The 20,373-nt window shown below is 32.3% G+C and overlaps 3 protein-coding genes across 3 annotated transcripts in view; 1 reads left to right on the top strand and 2 right to left on the bottom strand.

Moving 5' to 3' along the window:
• Positions 1–5,233: 5,233 nt before the first annotated feature.
• Positions 5,234–7,515, top strand: LOC133178643 (uncharacterized). Its single transcript, XM_061313368.1, has 8 exons — positions 5,234–5,336; positions 5,451–5,542; positions 5,793–5,854; positions 5,944–6,000; positions 6,082–6,166; positions 6,272–6,363; positions 6,491–6,571; positions 7,306–7,515. Exons 1-8 carry the CDS (start codon positions 5,272–5,274, stop codon positions 7,513–7,515), a joined length of 744 nt encoding a protein of 247 aa, XP_061169352.1. The 5' UTR covers positions 5,234–5,271.
• A 248-nt stretch (positions 7,516–7,763) lies between these two features.
• LOC133178505 (uncharacterized) lies at positions 7,764–9,226 on the bottom strand. Its single transcript, XM_061313195.1, has 3 exons — positions 9,144–9,226; positions 8,689–8,956; positions 7,764–8,404 (listed from the first exon to the last, which is right to left on the bottom strand). The coding sequence occupies exons 1-3, from the start codon at positions 9,189–9,191 to the stop codon at positions 7,779–7,781; spliced, it is 942 nt and encodes a 313-aa protein (XP_061169179.1). The 5' UTR covers positions 9,192–9,226; the 3' UTR covers positions 7,764–7,778.
• Positions 9,227–11,592: 2,366 nt separating this feature from the next.
• Positions 11,593–20,373, bottom strand: part of LOC133178642 (ubiquitin carboxyl-terminal hydrolase 27-like) — a 36,413-nt gene continuing 27,632 nt past the window's right edge. Inside the window, exons 6-7 of the mRNA XM_061313367.1 lie at positions 12,336–12,410; positions 11,593–11,778 (exon numbers count right to left, since the gene is read on the bottom strand). Coding sequence (XP_061169351.1) covers positions 11,593–11,778; positions 12,336–12,410 — 261 coding nt within the window. The remainder of the gene's footprint in view (positions 11,779–12,335; positions 12,411–20,373) is intronic.

The following is a 20,373-nucleotide window of genomic DNA, read 5'->3' as shown; positions in this document are numbered from 1 at the left end:
TTGAACTTATTGTGCATTTAATCTAGTAAAGATGCAGCTATTTTTTTTATTATAGATATTTGCTGTCAATCTGCCTACCTTTGTATGAAGTGCTGCAAAAGAGAAACCATGCCAGAGGACAGGTGAAATTTAAGGATTCCGTTGAGTTAAAATAATATTTATCTAAAATAAAATGTTGCTACCATTTATGTTAATTTCAAATTTTTAAATATAATTAGCGGGAGAAAATGTTTTGACGAGCAAAGAAATATATTTTCCTATTTAGCTTCAGAATGTCCTCTTGACTAAGATTGTAACTTAGATATTTACACTCTAATTCATTTGTCTAGAATTTATTCCATTGGCACTGAAAATCAAAAAAGACACCTAAAGGAGTCTGGCTTGTACCTAAATTAACGAAAACATTCGCCTAAAACTCTAAAATAGGATTTTTTTTAGTCATTTATTAAAAGACATTCCCTTAATTTTTTGGCATACTATAAAACCTGGCCTGCCCCTTTGGCCTGGCCTGGCCTCGAAGTTCACCTGGCCTCTATTTTGGCCTCTAATTTGTCTCCAAACCAATTTTTGGCCTGGCCTTAAAAGTTGGCCTGGCCTCAGATTTGGCCTCTGTAAAATTTTTGGCTTCAATTTTGGCCTCACCTAAAATATAGTTTCTTTTTGAAAGTTTGATTGATTTTATTTCAATTTTTGAAGACTATAGCACAGAGCATATAGTTCTACTTTCAATGCGAAAATACTGCAATGGTTTAATAAATGTGAATATATATTTCTTTAATATCCAAGTCAGGTTTGATGATATCTACACAATAAAAAGTTTAGAAGCATAAATGTGAATTATCAAGACAATAAAGAAATTTGTTTGGAGCCAAATAAGAGGCCAAAATAGAGGTCAGTCCAACTTCGAGGCCAGGCCAGGCCAAAGGGACCAGGCCAGGTTTTAAAGTATGCCTTATTTTTTTATATTAAACTCCTGTTTTCCAGTAGAATAAAAAAGAAAAAAGTCAGGATCACCATGTCTATTTAATGCTTGATTCCCATTCATAGCCACAATTTGGTTATCACGATATCTCAAACGTAATATGACGAAGCATTCAGTTTTTGTTTTATTTTTCTGTCAGTTCGTTTTTTTAGGTCACCTGAGTCACTCAGGTGACCTATTGCTATCCGTTTTTGTCCGTCGGCGTTCGTCGTTCGTCGTGCGTCGTGCGTTAACATTTAAACATTTTTAGCTTCTTCTCTGAAACCACTCAACCAATTTCAACTAATTTTGGCATATAGCACCTATGGGTAAAGGGAAACAAAAATTGTGAATTTCATGGTCCCTGCCTCCCTGGGGCCTGAGGGGTGGGGCTAAAACCACCAAAATTAATGCAATTTTAAAAAATATTCTTCTTTACTCCTGGACATCAAGCAGTCAAACTGTTGGCATGATTGTGATAAGCAATGAGCCCTCTATCAAAATTGTGACATTCATGGCCCCAGGGTCAGGGGTTGTGGTGCTAGGGTGGGGCTATATACATCATATAGTGAAAGTGCATTATTTCTTTGAAAATCTTCTTCTCTGCTCGTGGGTATTAAATAAACTAACTAACTACATAGTTATGTTGAGCAAGACTGCCTCTTCCAAAATTGTGAATTTTATGGCCCCTGGGTCAAGGGTTCTGGTGTTGGGGGGGGGGCTCTATTGATTATATTGTGAAAATGCATTAAATCTTTGAAAATCTTCAACTAATTGCATAGTTATGATGATGAGGGTACCTCTTCCAAATTTGTAAATTTTCATGACCCTAGGTCATAGGTTCTGGTGTTAGGGTAGGGCTGTGTTAAATAGTGAAAATGCATTATTTATTTGAAAATCTCCTCTGCTCCTGGGCATATTAGAAGCAAACAGAGTAAAAGTTTTAATAAGCAAGGTATTTTTACCAGAATTTTGAACATCTGGACAATTTAGTCAAGTGTTCTGGTCCTTGCCAGGGCTCTATTAATTTGTATTCTACTGAGTGAAGTTATTCACCTTTGCCATTCACCTTTGATAATTAATCACTGTAGATAATGTATTTGAAAGATTAATAGAATAAGAAAATTATGCAAGAACATTTGTTGTATAATGCAAAAAGTATTTTCATAGTTTCAATAATCAGGTAGACTTGGAAATAATAGATGAAAAAAAAAATGAAACAAAAATAACTTATCTTTTTAAATGTTCTTCAAAGGCCAAGTGAGGCCAATGTGAGAGGTAATAATAGAGACATCTATTATGATCTTAATCGTACTATTTTCCTTGCTATTGGGCAACAAAGCTTCGTTTATCAGTTTATGGATCCTCTAAATTGTTGTACTCAGGTGACCGTTAAGGCCCTTGGGCCTCTTGTTTTATTAATCTATTATTTTTCTTCAATTTTTGTCTACACGTGCATAAGATTCAGTAAGATGTAAATGTAAGAAAATCAGTTATTATTTTAATTTTATGCTCGTTACTAATTCTATTCATTTTTTTTAAATATGTGCATGCTAGGTTCGAGGTAGTTTTAAAATTTAGTCAGAATTTGTCTCCTTCAGAAAATCTCGGAATATTCGAGGGCAACAAATTGCTCAAAGCTATGCAAAAAAGATTGAACATGGTAAGTGTTTAATTGTATATTCCAAGATCAGACAATGAATTTCAAAATAAAACATGCACATAGCACAAAATGTAACAATTTTTCATTTTGAAAATGTAACAAATATAATTCATAACTATTACAATTGAAACAGTTCTCCTTCATTACAGACAAGCAACATTCAAAACAGGAGGTCAGTATAAAATAATCCTTTCGTGAAGTTAACTTACATAGCCTTTGTATGTTGCTTTTCTCCGTATTGATAAAAGTATTTACAGCTGTAAGTTGTTTAACAGGATTATAATCATTCGACGAAGCCAGGCGTACACGAATTCAGAAAACCTTCTGCCACATATTTCGAACAAGGCGTTAAAGAAAGACAAACTGAACTGGTAAGTCATTCAATCTTTTTTTTTTTTTTTCAATAATTCATTTTTTAGTAGAAAATTATCTTGGTAACACATTAATTTTGTGGGTTTTTTTTTACAGTGTACGACAGCGGACCTGAATCATATCGGAAATCTGAAACCAAGAAAAACAAAACAAGGTCATAGATCACGACTTCCTAACATAAACGAGAAAAGTGATACGCCGCCGGTGTACTCTAGACCAAGGGTAATATAAATCGGTGCAATTATTTTCCTATTTTAACACATTATTTTAAATCTAAAGGCGTATTTAATTTATTGTTTGTTTGTTTTTTTTTTTAAATCTCTGTCTTATCTATATATGTCACCAAAAATGCATTTTATTATTATCTCATTTCTTGTTTAATAAAAAAATAATTTGACAATTAATTTGTACTGCAGTTGTCTAGCTTGGACCGAGAATCGTATGACAACATAAGCAATCCGTACTTCAATCCTTATCAGAAAATCCAAGATGCAAGAGTTTCAAAAAGCCCACCGAATGCAAAAAACATTAAACGCTTTGAAGAAAAAAAACGGAATAAAAGTGCAGTATGTATTAAAATTGTTACACCTTTTCCATTCGCTTTTGCTTTCTATTTCTTTTTCACTTCCGTCTTCTAACGCGCTTTACGAGTGAAAGGAAAGAGAGAGAAAGAGGGAGGGAGAGAGAGTATGTGACATTAATATTTCTGAAGAATAATAAATCATATTCTTAATATCTAAAGTGCATTTGTAATATTAATATTATTCAGAAAGCTAAAGAAAAGAATCCCAATTACCAAATAAATTCTGGACACATGGAGAAAGCACAGGTACAAGAATTGATTTCATAGATCATCATTCTTGTTATATTTGAATGAAATTTATATCCTTTTCTTGTTTTCTAAATTATTCTTTAAGGTACATTCATTTGGAGCATCACCAACATTCAACATGGAAAAAGACTCAAGCCTTAGCAATCATTTAAAACGGGATGAAATTAAACTCCATGGAGAGGTTTCTTCAAGACAAATTATCCAGAAAAATGTAAGTATTTAATGATACACTGTAAATTTCGTAAATAAATCATGGTGTATGTAGTTGTAAATGTTATTAATTAAATGCTAAGTATCAACAAGTATATCTTGAGAAATAGTCTCGCAAAACTAGCAAATGTTTGAGATTGCTCATGGATCAGATTTTGTTATGTATTATAACTATATTTTTGGTGTATTTCAAGAAGTAGAAACACTTCGCATTTTTTTTTTTAATTTTCACGCGTTTAATGTGATAATGTTTAGTACATTATGTTAATTGATAGATCACATGCAAAAACTCCATTACTTGAAATTTGGCAAGCTACCTAAATAGCAGCATTCATTAATGAACATAAGTAAATCACTTTTAATGAAATAAATTCTGAAATCAACAGAATTTAAAGCAACCTTCAACTGACACTTAACATTGTACATTACGACTAAGCATACAACATGGATCATCAGTAGTTATATTTAAAGTACATAAAAAATATTATTAATTGTTATTCATATCACTTTAAATATTTCAAGACAAAAAGTTCATGTATTTTACAGGATCCACCTCTTCATACAACTGGTGAATCCATAGTACAAGGGAGAGAACCACCAAAAGTATTTGTGACATATTCAAGCACATCAATCTTATTATGAACAAAACAATCCTTTTTCTTAATTTCATTGAAATGTGTGTATCCATTCCTTGGATTTTTTTTTCTGATTTTTAGGGGCTTCCTAACATAGGGAACACCTGCTACGCTAATTCTTTGCTTCAGGTAATCAGTATTATCGAAGAGAAGAGTATACTTACAAAAACTGGAAAGTTAATTTCAGGAGAAAAAAAAACACAAAAAGGCCACAATGATATGTGTCTCAAAAACGGTCTATGGTTATTTCAGGTGTTAGGACAAACGCCATTTCTGCATGAAAGGTTGTTTTCCTGTAGGGAACATGTTTCGACAGGTGTAAATCATCAAATGGTAAAAAAGAATTTTGCACTTACCATTATTGTGAACAAAAAGTATTATTATAAATAATTTTAAAATCAATTCAGAAGTTGAAAAATATAATACCACTTCATTTGTGGTTTTCTTTGTATATTGAGCGATATCGTTCATGTATCTTTAATTTTCTCACGTTCATTTTTCTGTTGCCATTTCTTTCCAATGGCAATGGCAAACATGCGTTTTTTATCTTTTCTAGAAAACAGCAGTTACGACTGCTTTCCGTAACCTACTACATTCAATGAAGTCGGTAACTTCTGGAAAGTCTGGACTGATAGCGACGTTAATGAACATTGTTTCGAGCAGGTGAAAATAACTCTCTGCTTTGAATCTCCTTGTTCTTTTTTTATGTTCAAAATTAAAAAAAAAATATCAAACATTATAAATGTCATTGTTTGCTAATGGTTTGGATACTTTCAGAGAACATGAATTTCGAATTGGATTCCAAAATGACTGTCACTCGTTTTTGCTTACACTCTTAAGTGAATTACACGATGAAAATCAGGCAAAAGGTACACGGTTACATCAGACAAAATATAATTTTGAATATTTGTTATCATTATTTCTAGATAAATATTTTAAATTACAATTACAGATGCAAACAGCCTCTTGTATTTGTGTCATGTTAAAGAGTAAGTTAAATTGATATACTTGGCACATTATATATTCTATAAGATCCGCGTCTAGCTTTCGTAGATCGAATAATTTATTATTTACTTTCTAAATCACAAATTAATAGTTCTCACTTTCTTTCTTATTTAGACACAACACTTGTATTTGAAATTGAAATGGTTGATGAATTTGCTTTTGATTCCTGTGATCATGTAGGTATATGATAACAGTATATTTATCTTTTTAGTATGAACCCAACGTATTGAAGGAAGTGTAAATAAAGTACAATGTTTGATTGTAGAAAGAAGTAACAGATATTCAGATTATGAGAAGTCTAACTCTTCCTTCAGAATCATATGTAAGTTTTCACAAAATACTTAAGAACAGATCTTTTTACTAAGAAAAAAAACCCAGTGTGAATTATACAGAAACATTTCAGAATGTAGAAGAAGGTTTGAAAACACTGCTTTATGAGGAAGAATTTGATGAAGCAGATGTCCCTTGTAGAGAATGTGGGACAGATGGTAATAACATCTACAATGTCGTATTTTCATTATTATGAGTTTTACTTTAATTGCATTACGTAAAATAATGTATTTAATTTCATTTACATTCATGCATACTTCTAGGATTTTTATCAAGAAAAGGAAAAACAAGAAAAGCAATGAGATTTCGTACATTGCCCAAAGTTCTCGTACTTCAGCTTGGGTGTTTTAAGGAGGTATACAGAGATTAACATTTTATCAAATAATAATCAGATATGTGGACTTCGTGTTGTTTATCATTATCCGAGAACTGAATATTTCTAACTTGGGTCTCTTAAAAATTAAGTTTTATGGATTTTTCAGATGAGTTTTGGTGGTCACCTCCACATTGCAAAATCTTATAAAAGTATCGGCTTTCCTGAAAAACTGAGAGTACCACAATCGGTAATATTTAACTTTAAGATCTTAGAATCATGATATATTTTAAGATTAATCAGAATCTATAAACAAATGTAAAAAGTCAAGCAATCTAGAAAAGAATGTTATTCATCCCTGCACAACTAAATTGATGTTATCAGCAAATTTAATCTCCAGTTCACTATATATAGTAAAAACTGAGAAATTTTGTCTTATGAAGAAGGCATAGAAACTTTATATAAAGAGAGTGGATCGTTTTTCCTCCTCGTATATTCTCTTCTCTCCTATTTTCTTTCTCCTTTTCCCACTTTTTTCCTCTTCTCATTTATTTTTCTTTTCTCCCCCAATCAGCCTCATTTCTTAACAGTAAAATATGTGTACTTTGTAAGAAATGAGTAACATGGAAATAAAAAAGTATGTTTTCAGTTCTGATAAAATACATCCACCCGAATCTTTTAAAAAAATGAATATTAAACACCATAGATTTTTTTTAAATGATATAGCTACAAAGCTGGCATATAAATTAATAAATCGACATACATATTTTCTTTATTTACTCTTAGGCTTAAAACAATTTTATCCGTTCATGCATGTTATTTTCTCTTCTTTTGTTTATTATATCCTGTATTTCAATTGCTTTGATTTGGGAAAGTATGCACCAGGGCTTTTGGATAATTTTCCATTCAGTAGATTCTCTAATAGTTTTCAATAACCAGAACTCCTGGACTAGATTTTTTGTATTGATATTTTTTTTCTTTCAGAATGGAAATATTGTGAATTATCATCTATACGGTGTTGTGAACCATCATGGCTCAGTACATGGTGGTCACTACACATCATTTGTAAAACACCTTTTACATCACAGTGATGCAGGGGATTGGTACTATTGCAATGACAGCCGTGTAAGACATTCGACCCTGCAGGAGGCTTTGAAATCTCATGACGCATACCTGCTGTTTTATACGATGTGATATCTTTTAAAATATATAATCATTTGGTATTTCAGATTGCATATTAAATCACATGCATTTTTAAGTCTTGATGATTTTCTTCGCTTTCTTTAATAGTGACTTTGATTCTTAAATAAAACAATGAGCTTATATGTATCTGTATCTTTAAAGATTTATTTAATAAATATTTACCAACGCTAGATAATTGATACTTATCCCTGTTTTCATCCACAAATTTTGCATTGAAAACATATTAAAGAAGTCACTCAGACACTGTAATATGTTCATGAAGAGAATACATCCTGAACTGGAGCAACGTTGCACTGTGTGCTATACCCAGAACACTGCAATCTTTGGTTTACACAGAGAGTTAAACACGAGAAGCAGAATTCAGACTTACAGCTCGGACATCTCATTTGTTTACACATCTTTTCATGTTCTATTAGAGTTCTGCAATTTGGACAGAGTCTCTTCGAAGGGACATTTTCAATTTTGGAATAATCTAAAGTTTTCTTTGGGGCATCATTCAGGATTTTTTGTATGGCTTCGAGGTCTCGATTTCCACAGGCATGATTTGGTACCCATGGAGATTTGCAATCCCAACAAAAATCAAACTGTTTGTCCAATCCCTTTAATGCACAGCGAGTACAATGAACCGCTTTGGTATTGTGTTGACGTTGACAAAATTGACCACAATTTGGACATTCAGATGTCTCGCCGTTGCCTTGAAGAATAGCATTTAGTGAAATTTTATATTCAAAGAAAATCCTTTCGTCATCTGTCATATCAGCTTTCTGTGCCACTTCTCGAAGACTCCATTCTTGTAGGCAAACTGGAGTAAGGCAACAAATAGAATGTCTCACTTTGTTCATCAATGTATCTCTCATATGTCCAAATAAGTTGTATGGTGCTGCAAATTGAATAAACATGTTGGTTGAATTTATATACTTGAAATCCAATGGCAAACTATGAAGGCTAAAACTCTTTAAAGTACGAAATTTGTAGGTTATCACATTTTCCTTTCATTTTATTTTCGAATAAATGATATACAAGGAGCTCCCTGTTCTGCAAAATTAACCTACATAATTCATGCAAATATAATTATTATAGATTGATCACGAAAGAAATGGACCGTGACGAAAATTGATGCACATGCATATTAACATAATAAATTTTTTTATTTAAATCACTTACTGATGGCGTGTCCACACGACATTTTTAACCTCGGTTCCTCGTCATAAGGGTCCTGTTCTATCATATCAACATCAGTGGTCACAAGGTAGAACGGAATACGCCTCTCAGTAGCCCCGATCATCACTTGAATAGGGCGGGGAAGGTTCGAAATTCCTCTGCTATTCTCGTATATCAGGCCGTCTTCGAGGTCAACAATATCTACACAGTGACGAGGAACACCACAAAGGGATGCTATAGGGCCCTTTATTTCGCCAACTGTATCAAACGCCTTAAAATGAATTTTTAAAATGAAGCCTATTAAACTGACAATTTCATGTCCTGGTACATAGACTAAAATTATACATAATAACATCATGTATTATATTTTCTTGGAAATTACATAGATCTATAGCCTTTAATGTACAATTATTATTACGAATTGAGAGCAGAAAATAATTATAAAATAAACAAATTACCGTGTGAAAAGAACGAGCATATCCAGACGACAATCTCTGAAACTCCATTCCAGACTGTTTAAAACCCAATTTACGCGATTTAAATGACAACTACTGACTATTTATTTTCTGAAAATTTAAACGTTACTTTCGCTTTTGATTTGATTTCTAGAAATAACTCCCTCTATCAGTCTAATAAAAACCATCTACACTTTTTATTTTGTTCAAAGGAAAACAATAATAAAAGTACAAATAATTAGTAATAATTGTTGTCAATTAGAAACTGAAAGAAATTCTTACATTGTATTGTGCATCCGTATATAATATGCAGTAATCACACGTAGCGTAAATGAATGATCAGCCTATAGCTAGCGCTGGGTGTTAAAGAACTCTGGCTACCAAAATATACCGGTAAATGGTATGTAGTTTTAATTTGTAGGGGAGGGGAGGAGAAGGTTAGTTACAGATTTTTGTTTCTGAATTTTACTCTTTTTTTTACCAATCTACCGACCTGATATTTTGGCTTTTGTCATCTACTGAAAAACTGGCCCTATTTTATTACGTCATTACTAAATTTAAACCATAAATGTTAAAATAATGCAAGTGAATCACTTAATCAAATTCTACTGGTCTATGTTTAACCTTGTAGTAAAACACATGTATGACGCAATGACACAAGTTATTAAATCAATAAAAGTATTCCTTTTTTCCGGATTTTGTTCCAAATCTTTTATTTTCTTTTTATTATTTCTTAATCAAATATGATTAAGAAACATGCATATTCTAAAACACACACTCTCTCTCTCTCTCTCTCTCTCTCTCTCTCTCTCTCGGCTTTTGTAATTTTATATAAAAAATCAAAAATATATCAAAAGTTGGGTCTTACGTTTTACTAAGGAATATATGGAAGTGTAGCTTTTTTAAAGATATGAATTCCAAGAACAAAACCACTATGAATAAATCAAGTTACATGCAGTACACAGACCGTCAAACATTATTATCTTTATGCGTCATTAGGACTATAGGGAGTAGTTTCAGGTTTGTTCAAACTATCTCTGTCGGGACAAGAATGAAGTAATAAGATCGGATCAACATTTCATACAAGACTATAAAAAATTAAATATTATATATTATATATAAGCAGGAAAACATACATTGATATAATTCAGTTCAGTTCTGAATTAAACAATTACACGTACATACAGAGCATAATAACATGTTACACAATTACAAACTTAAAATACTTACATGCTGACATACGTATGGCTGATTTTTTTATCATTCTAATCGTAGTTAGTTAAATGTAGCATGAAGCATGATATTAAAGTTTTTTTGGTTTTTTTCTAAGATACTTATGTCTTAAGAGTTTGTACTACAAAATAACTGTATTAAATTGAAGACACGTGGTTATCAGGAGTAGAACATGTATGTTTAATAAACATGTCTCTTAAATTACGAAAAACTGGACATATAATAAAAAATTAAATTAATCCTCAATATTATATTCAAATCAAATAAATATATATTATTATAACAGTAACTTGATCCGAAGAGCCGTATCACGTCAAGTTGACAGGCGCGGATCATCAGATCAAACGAGACGCGAAGCGTCGAGTTTGATCTGATGATCCGCGCCTGTCAACGAGACGTGATACCGCTCTTCGGATCAAGTTACTGTTATAATGATAAATTTATTATATACCCCGTCACAACTAGCAAAATATAATAAAAGAAAAACTTTTTGGATCAATTACATATCTTTTATCCATTAAATAAACCATTTTGTCAAGGAACTTTTTGATGCGCCAGAATAAAAACGTCATTTATCTGTGTACTACGTCTGACTCATCAGTTTCAGAGAGGGGTGATATGGACTCAGAAAACCACAGTGTGGTGATCCGTCACGTGATTGCATAAATTCAACAGTAAAACTGAGTGAAAACAGTTAGGTATATAATAAGTCATTTTCTTTTACTCCCTTTTAAGTCATCATACCTTACGGTTTCGATCTTAAAGTTATATGATGATAATCTAAAAGATGTGACCGCTTTTCTATAATTTACGTGTGTATTTTTCCTTAAAAGGCCTCGCAAACAAAAAGAGTCAAATAATTGCTATCTAATGATCCACATACATGTATATCAGATATAACTTTTTTTTATTTGAAACGTCGCATACTCTATTATATGTTATATCTAACATAATTTTTTTGATTACTATGATACACGTCAGCCAGACCAAGAGTGTGTATTTCATTTTTGATATTCATTATCCAGGGATCATTATTCCTTATCATATCTTATTAACATGCACTCAATATACAGTCTTTATTTTTTTTTTTAAAGTTTAATCAATCTTGTAATAATTTGGGTTCTCTATTAAATACGTACATGTACACTTACATAATAAGACCTCAATTTCAACAAAAACGATATTTTAATCAATTGAATACTTATTGACAAGTAATATGCTATTTACGTTCATAAAAGAGAAGATACATATCTCTAAATTTTAAAATTTCTTTTTCTTCAAAACACTTCCAGATGTGGTCGTTGTCACAAGTATACCAGTCATTGTCATGTTTCACTGCTGAATAGTAATGTCCTCCCTCTAAATCACCGCTGTGGTACACTACTGCAAACAGTTCATATTTGGGCTAAAATTATAAGAAACAAATGCTCATCCACATGTTTTAGATGTGTTTGACAAGAAGGAAAAATTTAAAAAAAAAAAAAAAGACTCCCTCAAGAACAACTGTTCATTGTGACACTGTTTATAAAGCACAGAACCTTTCAAATATATCTCCATACACACAAACGCGCATATTTATTTCGTCCAGAGTAAATATAATCGTCAATTCAAAACAGAACTTAATCTTAATAACTTCATTACGCGAATCTTTTCACCAATAGAATCAATAAAATGGTGTTAATACACATGTATTATTCAAGAGAGTAAACTTCTCAAACTCTTCATTTCGGATTTCTACCTTTCTACCCATCTCTGATCAAACAACGCTTTATAGCACTGAAATACAAGCAGAATGTTTGCCCTCATATGTCGCTTTAAGTGAAATCCTTTTTTTCTTCTACATTATACTTAAAAAAAATCAAAATTAATTGTTTTAAATTATAAGTCTTAAAACACAAATAAAAAGTACGTATTCCAATGCGAAGAATATTTTACCACACTTTTGTATACCTGACTGCTTACCATTTCATTGTCTAAATGAAGCCTTGGACTAAATTTTATTTCGCAATTTCTTTTAACAAAACCATCTCCAGTTTCCTGCAATATTACGTATATACACAATATATATACATGTACAATATAAATTTCGACACTGAAGGACAGACGATTTAATACGCGGTAGTAAAAGCATCGTATAATAATAATAATAATAATAATAATAATAATTTATTTATTTATTATAGTGACTTGTGTAATACATCATGAAATACTTAAATACAAAAAAAGTACTTTACACCCGGCCCTTTGGACCTATAAGTCACCTGGATATAAATCTTACATTTTCCCTCACGGACTATAATTATGTATGTACATTGTGTAAATCGTTAACTTCTTTATTTTGCTCCTGAGGATGATATAGTATGTCTATCGAAATTTCACTACTGTCACAGACCGAAGTCCATATCAATTGATAGTTTGGTGATACAGCATTTGTCCATCGTAAGACACTTTTGTTCCAGTACCGACCCATATTTGTCCAGCGTCCATAATGACTAGAAATGCTCTTGTTGGTCATGTTGGTCAATCTGCACGGTTTGTCGAGGTATGATTCGTCCACTTGCATCGACCCGTAGTAATCTTTCCCGTTCTCGCGGCAAGTTTCTCAAGATGGTGCGTGCATTTATTTCTATTAACCGTTCTATGCGAGATTTACTGCTTCTAAGAAAAGTTTCTTTGTGTAAATCGGTGTCTTTTAACTTTATCTTGTTTCTAAGCACACAAATTTTTTCTTCTTTATTTTGGAAACTTATTTTGATAAGGCCTGGTTTATTTGGAAATCTTGTTGGCAGCCGGACTGCGCTTGTTATCTGAACATATTGTGGTACGGTTTCTCCCAGTGCCTGAATCAAATGTTCAGCTTTTTGCATGACGTTTTCATCTTCAGTGACAGGGATGCCACTAGCTGTGATAGTAATCTCATTGTTATTTAGCGGATCTAACGAGTGTCCGGTGATTCCAAGGTGATTGCCGTTATCCCCTGTTACATGTTTTTTTCTAAATCGTTCCGACGTGATTGTATGGATTGTATAGAAATGAGAATTTGATCAGTGCAATTTGTCTCTCTAGCAATGTTTAAAGATATCTCATCCTTCAATGATAGAATCTTTTTCTCAACATTTTCCATCAAACCAGTTTTTAATTTGTCTAACTTGGACTCAAACATGCGTTTCATACTTTTCTGATTATTCTTTAAATCTAGGACTACAGATAATAGTGTATCTAGTTTTCCTGACACAGAGCCAGAGCTTGTTTGGTTTGACGCCATATTTATATTATCCAGTGACTTGTCATGGAAAGTGAATGAATCGAATACACTATTAACTAATTCACTGTCACTGTCAGTTTCACTTCTAGTACTGTCATTAAGTTCCTCAGTAGACGAGTATAAAATAGAATTCGCTTGATTCAGTAAATCACTCACCGTTATATCTCGCTCGATCTGCTCTTGATTACTGTTCAAAGTGGTGTCCTCGTCTTTGAAATATTTAAAATCGGGACCGACTTCACTACCGCTATTAATGCTGCTGCTTTTGACTTTTTTCATCTTCTTCTGCTTGTTTTGTCTATTTCCAGTCATTATATTCAGCTACATCAAGATATGGCACAAATTCACACTGTTTCCTACGCATTTTTTACTCAAAACTCGGAGCACCGATAATTGACGTCTACACACAAAGTCACGTGACACGTATAATTACTCAATTTTATGTATGAAGAACAATTTACCCAAAGGCGTTGTATCGGAAACATCAACAAAGCCGGACAGCTGGCCAATCTTGACGTTTTGACCAGTTTTCTGTTCTTTCCACAGTTAGTACATTTTAGCTCTCCATTTTCAAACAGTTCTTCCCAATACAGATTATCGATATTAAATTTCTGTAATAAACTTAAAAAAGTGTTAACTAGAAGTGAAAATCAAGACATTGTGTATGTAAGAAAGATATCATCCAGATATTAGAAATAGTACTTATGGTACTATCAGCATCATTTACTGTACTCACAGTCATGCATTCCCTGCATTCTATTTCATCAACAACATCAATGAAAAAGTGATCAACTTTTCCTAAAAGAACAAAACAAATACTAATCTGTCATTATTCCACATGAATAAAATATTCCATTTCAAAAGTTTACAACACGAGTTGCATATTACCATATTAGCAGTTGCATATTACGATATTAACAGTTGCATATTACCATATTTTCTCTTTACTGGTACTATACTTTTTACAGTCATCCTTGCTTAAGACGTCCAGTAAAACATGAAGGAAAGATACACAGTCATTTTGATTATTTTGATCAAACGTTCCATCTCTATAATATAAAGAGGATACAGATATTGTTTAAATTTGAAAAACCAAATGTTTAAATATTTGCTTTATAAATGTGCCCTTGCTGTCTTTGTTACTTTTTATATTAAAGGAGATATCTTATGTCTAATCATAAGTGTTATAAAAAGGCCACTGCTGTGTTCCGTAAATTGAAATTATATATGGAAGAAAAATATTTGCGAAGGTTCTTAAATAATCAAACTAAAGAATAAAACAGTGAGTTCACATTCTGTTACAACTGAACATTATGTTTCTCATCAAGCATGTATTCTTTGACAGATTCTATTTAAGGAATATTAGGAAGAAAAAAAAAATTACACTAAGGTAAACAGTCGAGTTTGGTTAATCCAGGTATAGTTTCCAAAACAAATCTTACCGATTTTAAAAGTTTCCGGATTACTGACACGTACTTTTATAAAATGCATAAATATTTAAGTGTAAAATCTGTTCGCGACAAAATTGGTCATGACGGTGAAGCGTACGGATTATCAAGGCTCCACTACACATACTCCTTACATCGAATGTAAAAATACAAGTAGCTGGGAAATATTAAAGAGGTTGAGATTTCATACATATACGTGTACGGGTACGTCTAGTAGGGGAATTCCCTAAATTTCTTGCGTATTACGTCACCAGTTTTGGCGTTGATAAGTTTTCTACACGTTCCTACAACTTGTAAAAAGGCATCTACACGTAGGTGTAAACTTGTAGCTTTTTCAATAAAAACTAGTCAATTTATGTGTGAAACAGTTATTGTTGTTAATTATTTAGGATGTTAAGTTTCAGGAACACTCATTTTAACCATGTTTTGTTCACTAACTAAAGTCAAACTAATGTCACAAAACTACTAAATAGTTAAAACAGAGACATCGATTACAGTCTACACGTTCACGTTACACGTCTTTAAAATCTCAACAGACAAATTACAAAAAACGTGTACGTGTATGTCAAAGTTTGTACACACGTACACGTACGTGTACACGTTTAGAAACTCAACCTCTCTATTATGTCTACTCACACCTGTGTTGAATCCTTGGTTAAAATGTCCAATAATAGGTCAATAAATGAGTCCTGTAAGGAATTCTAAAGCTTCAGTTACAATGTTGAATATTAGGCCAACATTTTTTTTTATTAAGGCGACCATAATTTGATTTTTAGTTTAACGGATCCGCCGACTCTAAAAATTTGCATTTTGAAAAAAAAATCCGGAATTTTTCAAGCCGCTCGTATCAAACCCGTGTTTTATGATAGAAAATCATTCAGATACATAAAAACACGAGTGCCGAATGGTGGACATCGTTGGATTGGTTTTATGGTTTTCAAAAACCAAACAGTTCAGGGATTTATCAGTACCTTTTCAGGGGCCGAAATTCGTCCCCATTCCCAACTGAAAATGAGTTTTTTTTTTTTTTGTTTTTTTTTTTTTTCTTCCATTTGGCAGTGTTTTCCCAATAGGTGAGCTATGCTTTTAAAATTATTTATCTTGGAAAAACACAAAGTAAATTTGTCAGATTGTCTGTAATTTTCATCTAACTCATTTAGCAAAGCTAAAGTCATAACACATGTTTAAAAATACTGTAAAAACATCGCTAATTTTTAATCCGAATTTCCTCCATTTTTCTGAAAATGGTGATATTGTCTAATTATATAAATTTATTATGTTATTTCCACTTATTCAATTGATCTACGAATGAATGGTAAGGACACCAGGCATTTTTTCAGATAAAAAATATATTTTCAATGCATTAATTCATACATGTATTAAAAGAGGACTTTTAGAAATGTGTACTTGGTATAATTTTTTGCAGGAGGTTTATAATCTCCAGCAACAGATTCTATAATGACCTAAATTGGAATCTCATACACACTTGTACTACCCTAAGTTGTATAAATACTTTATACTCAGTCATTGAAGTCAATTTTACTTTTATTAGTCTGTTATTCATAATTGATTTTGTATGATGATGTTGGATCATATTTAATTGTCTGTTTGGTTGCCAAAATTAGAGTTCATGCTGAAATGTTAAATGAAATACACCTTAGTATATGATTTAAGCAACATTTTAATTTTTTCCCAATTCCCCAAAAATGGCGTTTCCAAAAATAGGCTGATAAATCCCTGATTAACAATTCATCAAATGCAAAACAACAGACTGCATGTGTTGGAAAATATTGTCACCAAAAAAAAGTCGCATAACATTACAGTTATACAAAATGCAGTGTAACTTCACAACATTATGTATCAATAAATAATAAACTGTGAATTTTGTCCTTTTTTTCGTCCTCCGACTTGACCTTTCTTGAAAAAAAATCCGTAAAACTAAAAATCAAATTATGGTCGCCTAAATGATTTATAAAGAGAACCTCTTTATGATCAAAGTAGTGAAAGAAATCATGAACCAACAAATAAAAAATGAAAAAAAAATATTGTTATAAAGAGAATCTCAATATAATATAAAACCCAGAATCATGATTTGAACCTGTATTTTACAATACAGCATATGTTAATGCATATTAGCAAACTTCTGAAAGTTTGAAAGTATTAACACGTTATATACCGTTTCGTTTGCAGTGTCTGTTTATATCTATTCTAAAACTATTTAACATATTTAATGTCTGTAATTAAAGGGACGACAATTTGATGCAAGGGGAGGAGGTTACTGCAGATTTTAGAAACTAATAATGCGTTCTTGAAAATGTTCACAATAAATAATCTGTCCTCAACTGACAAGAAAATAAATAAACTATCTTTGATAAGTGCTGCAATCTCCATCCCCACACACAGGCACTTGTTTCGGTAATATTTCTTTAAACAATAGTATAATAAGCATTATAATCATACTTTGAGTTAAAAAATTATTACCGAAACAAGTGTCTTCCCCATGAAATAAAGTTTCGGCGTTTCCCTTGGGGGGGGGGGGGGGGGGGAGGGGGGCTCTTCAGACTTTTTTCAGTGAGGAAAAAAAATATATTATCTGTCCTGGATCGTAATGAAAACATAAATTAATTTCTGACAACACCCCCCCCCCCTTTTCTCTCTTCCAAAAGAAAAAAAAATCATAGAATTGAACACAAGAAATTTAAACCTCGGGAATGGGGGCGGATTGGGGTTAATCACATAATCACACATGAATGAACAGCTTTCTTTCATATTTATATATCACGCTTCTTAATGTTTTACAAGGGATTTTTTTTTCTTACAAATGACTCTTACCAATTTATGTGGGGTAAGTGCTTTTACATGTTTCCTGGAAGGGATGGAGTAAGTCCTGGTCATTGGTTACTTATTATGTTCATTTTAAAAAATGAAAGCCGTAGGTAGAAGGCAGGGACAGATTATTTTCAATATTTTCAAGGACTTAAGTTTAGAAATTTACATTACACACTTTAAGGTGTACGATTCCATCAAGCTTACCAACCAACTCAAACTAAGCAACCGACATAAATTCGAGAAAACACAAAAACAGATTATGCGAGCAAGTCCAGTAGATTTTTACAACAGATTGTTATTGATTATATGTTGGAAATAGCAGATCTATTACGTAAATCCAGGCATATTTGGGATAAAATATTTATCATCACTGTCTCTAAATTTTCAAGTTTTTGAGAATAATACATGATAGATGTTTACTATATTCCAAAGTAAAATGGGTTTAGGCTTTTACTGACAACTTCTCTGAAAAAAGTCACAGGAAAACACATTTTGACTGTCACTGGAAAAGTGAGGACTTAGTCTACAAAAACAATAAAAGAGTGTTTTACATGCATGTAGCATAATTCTCTACGTACAAGTCACTCAATTTGGTACGTGTATAGGCTTTCAATATTTTGAGTTGGCTACTTTTTTTCAATCAATAAATAACCTTAAAAACCATTCTCACAGCATTTTCACATTATGCATCAAGCTAAAGGTGAGAATGTAATACCAGTTTAAGAAAAATGCATTGTATATAAAGCAGGATACGACATTCACAATATCCGGGTATAAATGCTATTAATACTACCAAGCTTATTCAGAGAATCTGTGTTCCCTGCTTAAGGAAAGAAGAGCATGTACGGATCTAGAGGGGTGCCATGAGGTCGGAGGGTGGTGGGGTTGGGGGACGGGAAAATATAAGAGGGGTGGGCGGGACCATAGGGAGTTATGATATAAAAATTTATTACAAAAGCTTGAAAGCTTCTTCAGATATCGCTCGGAAATGAAAATTTTACCTACAAACAGAATGTATAAATTACCTTGACCTTTGACCTTTTAATTTTGAAATCAATAGGGGTCTTCTTTAGGCCATAGGGAGTTTCAGTATAGAATTTCATTGCAAAAGTTCGAAGGCTTCTTGAGATATTACGCGGAAATAGTGTTAAAACAGACAGAATTTATGAATTCATGACCTTGACCTTTGACTAAAAATCAAAGGGGGTCTTCATTAGGCTACAAAGAGTTGTTATATAAACTTTCATTGCAAAGGCTCAAAGGCTTCACAAGACATCGCGCCAAAACAAAAGTGTTACAGAAAGACAGACTGACGGACAGACGGACGTCAGACAGACCTAAATTAATATCCCCCACATGATTGTATTGTCCACCAGAACTGTAATTTTGTTTATTCATATGTTGTTTAAAACACAAGTATTAATTATGACATTGAAAAATGTGCTTAGTTTCCTTTAATTTCCATCTAAATCTAGCCATTTTGACCTTGACCTTTGACCTTTTGTTATGAAAAATTGATTTTTTTTCTTTGTTTTTGCTATATGTGTATATACAACACATACAAATTTGGTTTTAATCCATTTTAAAATACTTAAGGTATTTATATGAAAACTGATTGAAGATACCTATTGCCCTTGCCTGGAATTCTTTTAAAAAACATAAGTTTGTAACCAAGGTAACATGAAAACAAAATATGAATACCAAGTGTTTCTTTGCAGTTTATATTAGAACTATATATGGACTTTCAAACCAGTGTATTTATTTTTTCCAACATGTCCGCAAAATTTTATACCAGTCTTTTCAGAAGAGCCTAAAATCTACATTTTACAAAAAAAGTCGGATTTTTTTTCTATGAGGTAAAAATACTCAAATACTAGAAATTATCTTAAAAACTATAAAAATGATGTATTTTGGCAAAAAGATAAGTCATGTAAATATCTTGTTCTATTAAAGATTTTTAATTAGTCAAAAATGGTCGATTTTCATCAAAATTTAGAGTTTTTAGGTCATGAAAAATGTATGTTGGCTGCCATGGTAACCATTGACCATAGCAACCATTTTTTATGAATTCTAGTTTTATACATCAATATAAAAAGGTGCGCCAAGTTTCATAAAATTCCAAAACCTAGCGTGTCACACTCCCTATATAAGAGTTTAAATGCTTACAGAGAATAGCTATTTTAAAATCTTTAAATATTTTTTGGTTTATGAAGCGAGTAGTATTTAAACAGAATGATTGATTGATTGTATGTTGTTTAACGTCCCTCTCGAGAATTTTTCACTCATATGGAGACGCCATCACTTGCCGGTGGAGAGCTGCAATTTTTGTCCTATACTCGGCACTTACGGCTATTGAGCAGTGAGGGATCTTTTTCGTTACAGCACCTACTGCGACACGGGACCTCGGTTTATACGGTCTCATCCGAAGGACCGGTGTCCACGTCCCACAGTGGGATTC

This window comes from Saccostrea echinata, unplaced genomic scaffold, assembly GCF_033153115.1.
Source record: "Saccostrea echinata isolate AGI-Se365-2 ecotype Australia unplaced genomic scaffold, CSIRO_AGI_Sech_v1 ptg000003l, whole genome shotgun sequence".
NCBI lineage: Eukaryota > Metazoa > Mollusca > Bivalvia > Ostreida > Ostreidae > Saccostrea > Saccostrea echinata.
The sequence above is the reverse complement of the archived record's forward strand: the minus strand, read 5'-3'. Positions and strand labels throughout refer to the sequence as shown.

What these genes read in the sequence shown, in the direction of transcription:
- LOC133178505 (XM_061313195.1), bottom strand. Translation starts at nt 9,191, where the DNA reads ATGGAGTTTCAGAGATTGTCGTCTGGATATGCTCGTTCTTTTCACACG. An exon ending in ATGCTCGTTCTTTTCACACG is followed by an intron (nt 8,957 to 9,143) that starts GTAATTTGTTTA and finishes ATTCATTTTAAG; the next exon opens with GCGTTTGATACAGTTGGCGA. An exon ending in GTCGTGTGGACACGCCATCA is followed by an intron (nt 8,405 to 8,688) that starts GTAAGTGATTTA and finishes TTCAATTTGCAG; the next exon opens with CACCATACAACTTATTTGGA.
- LOC133178643 (XM_061313368.1), top strand. Translation starts at nt 5,272, where the DNA reads ATGAAGTCGGTAACTTCTGGAAAGTCTGGACTGATAGCGACGTTAATG. An exon ending in CGATGAAAATCAGGCAAAAG is followed by an intron (nt 5,543 to 5,792) that starts GTACACGGTTAC and finishes TTTCTTATTTAG; the next exon opens with ACACAACACTTGTATTTGAA. An exon ending in AACTGAGAGTACCACAATCG is followed by an intron (nt 6,572 to 7,305) that starts GTAATATTTAAC and finishes TTTTTCTTTCAG; the next exon opens with AATGGAAATATTGTGAATTA.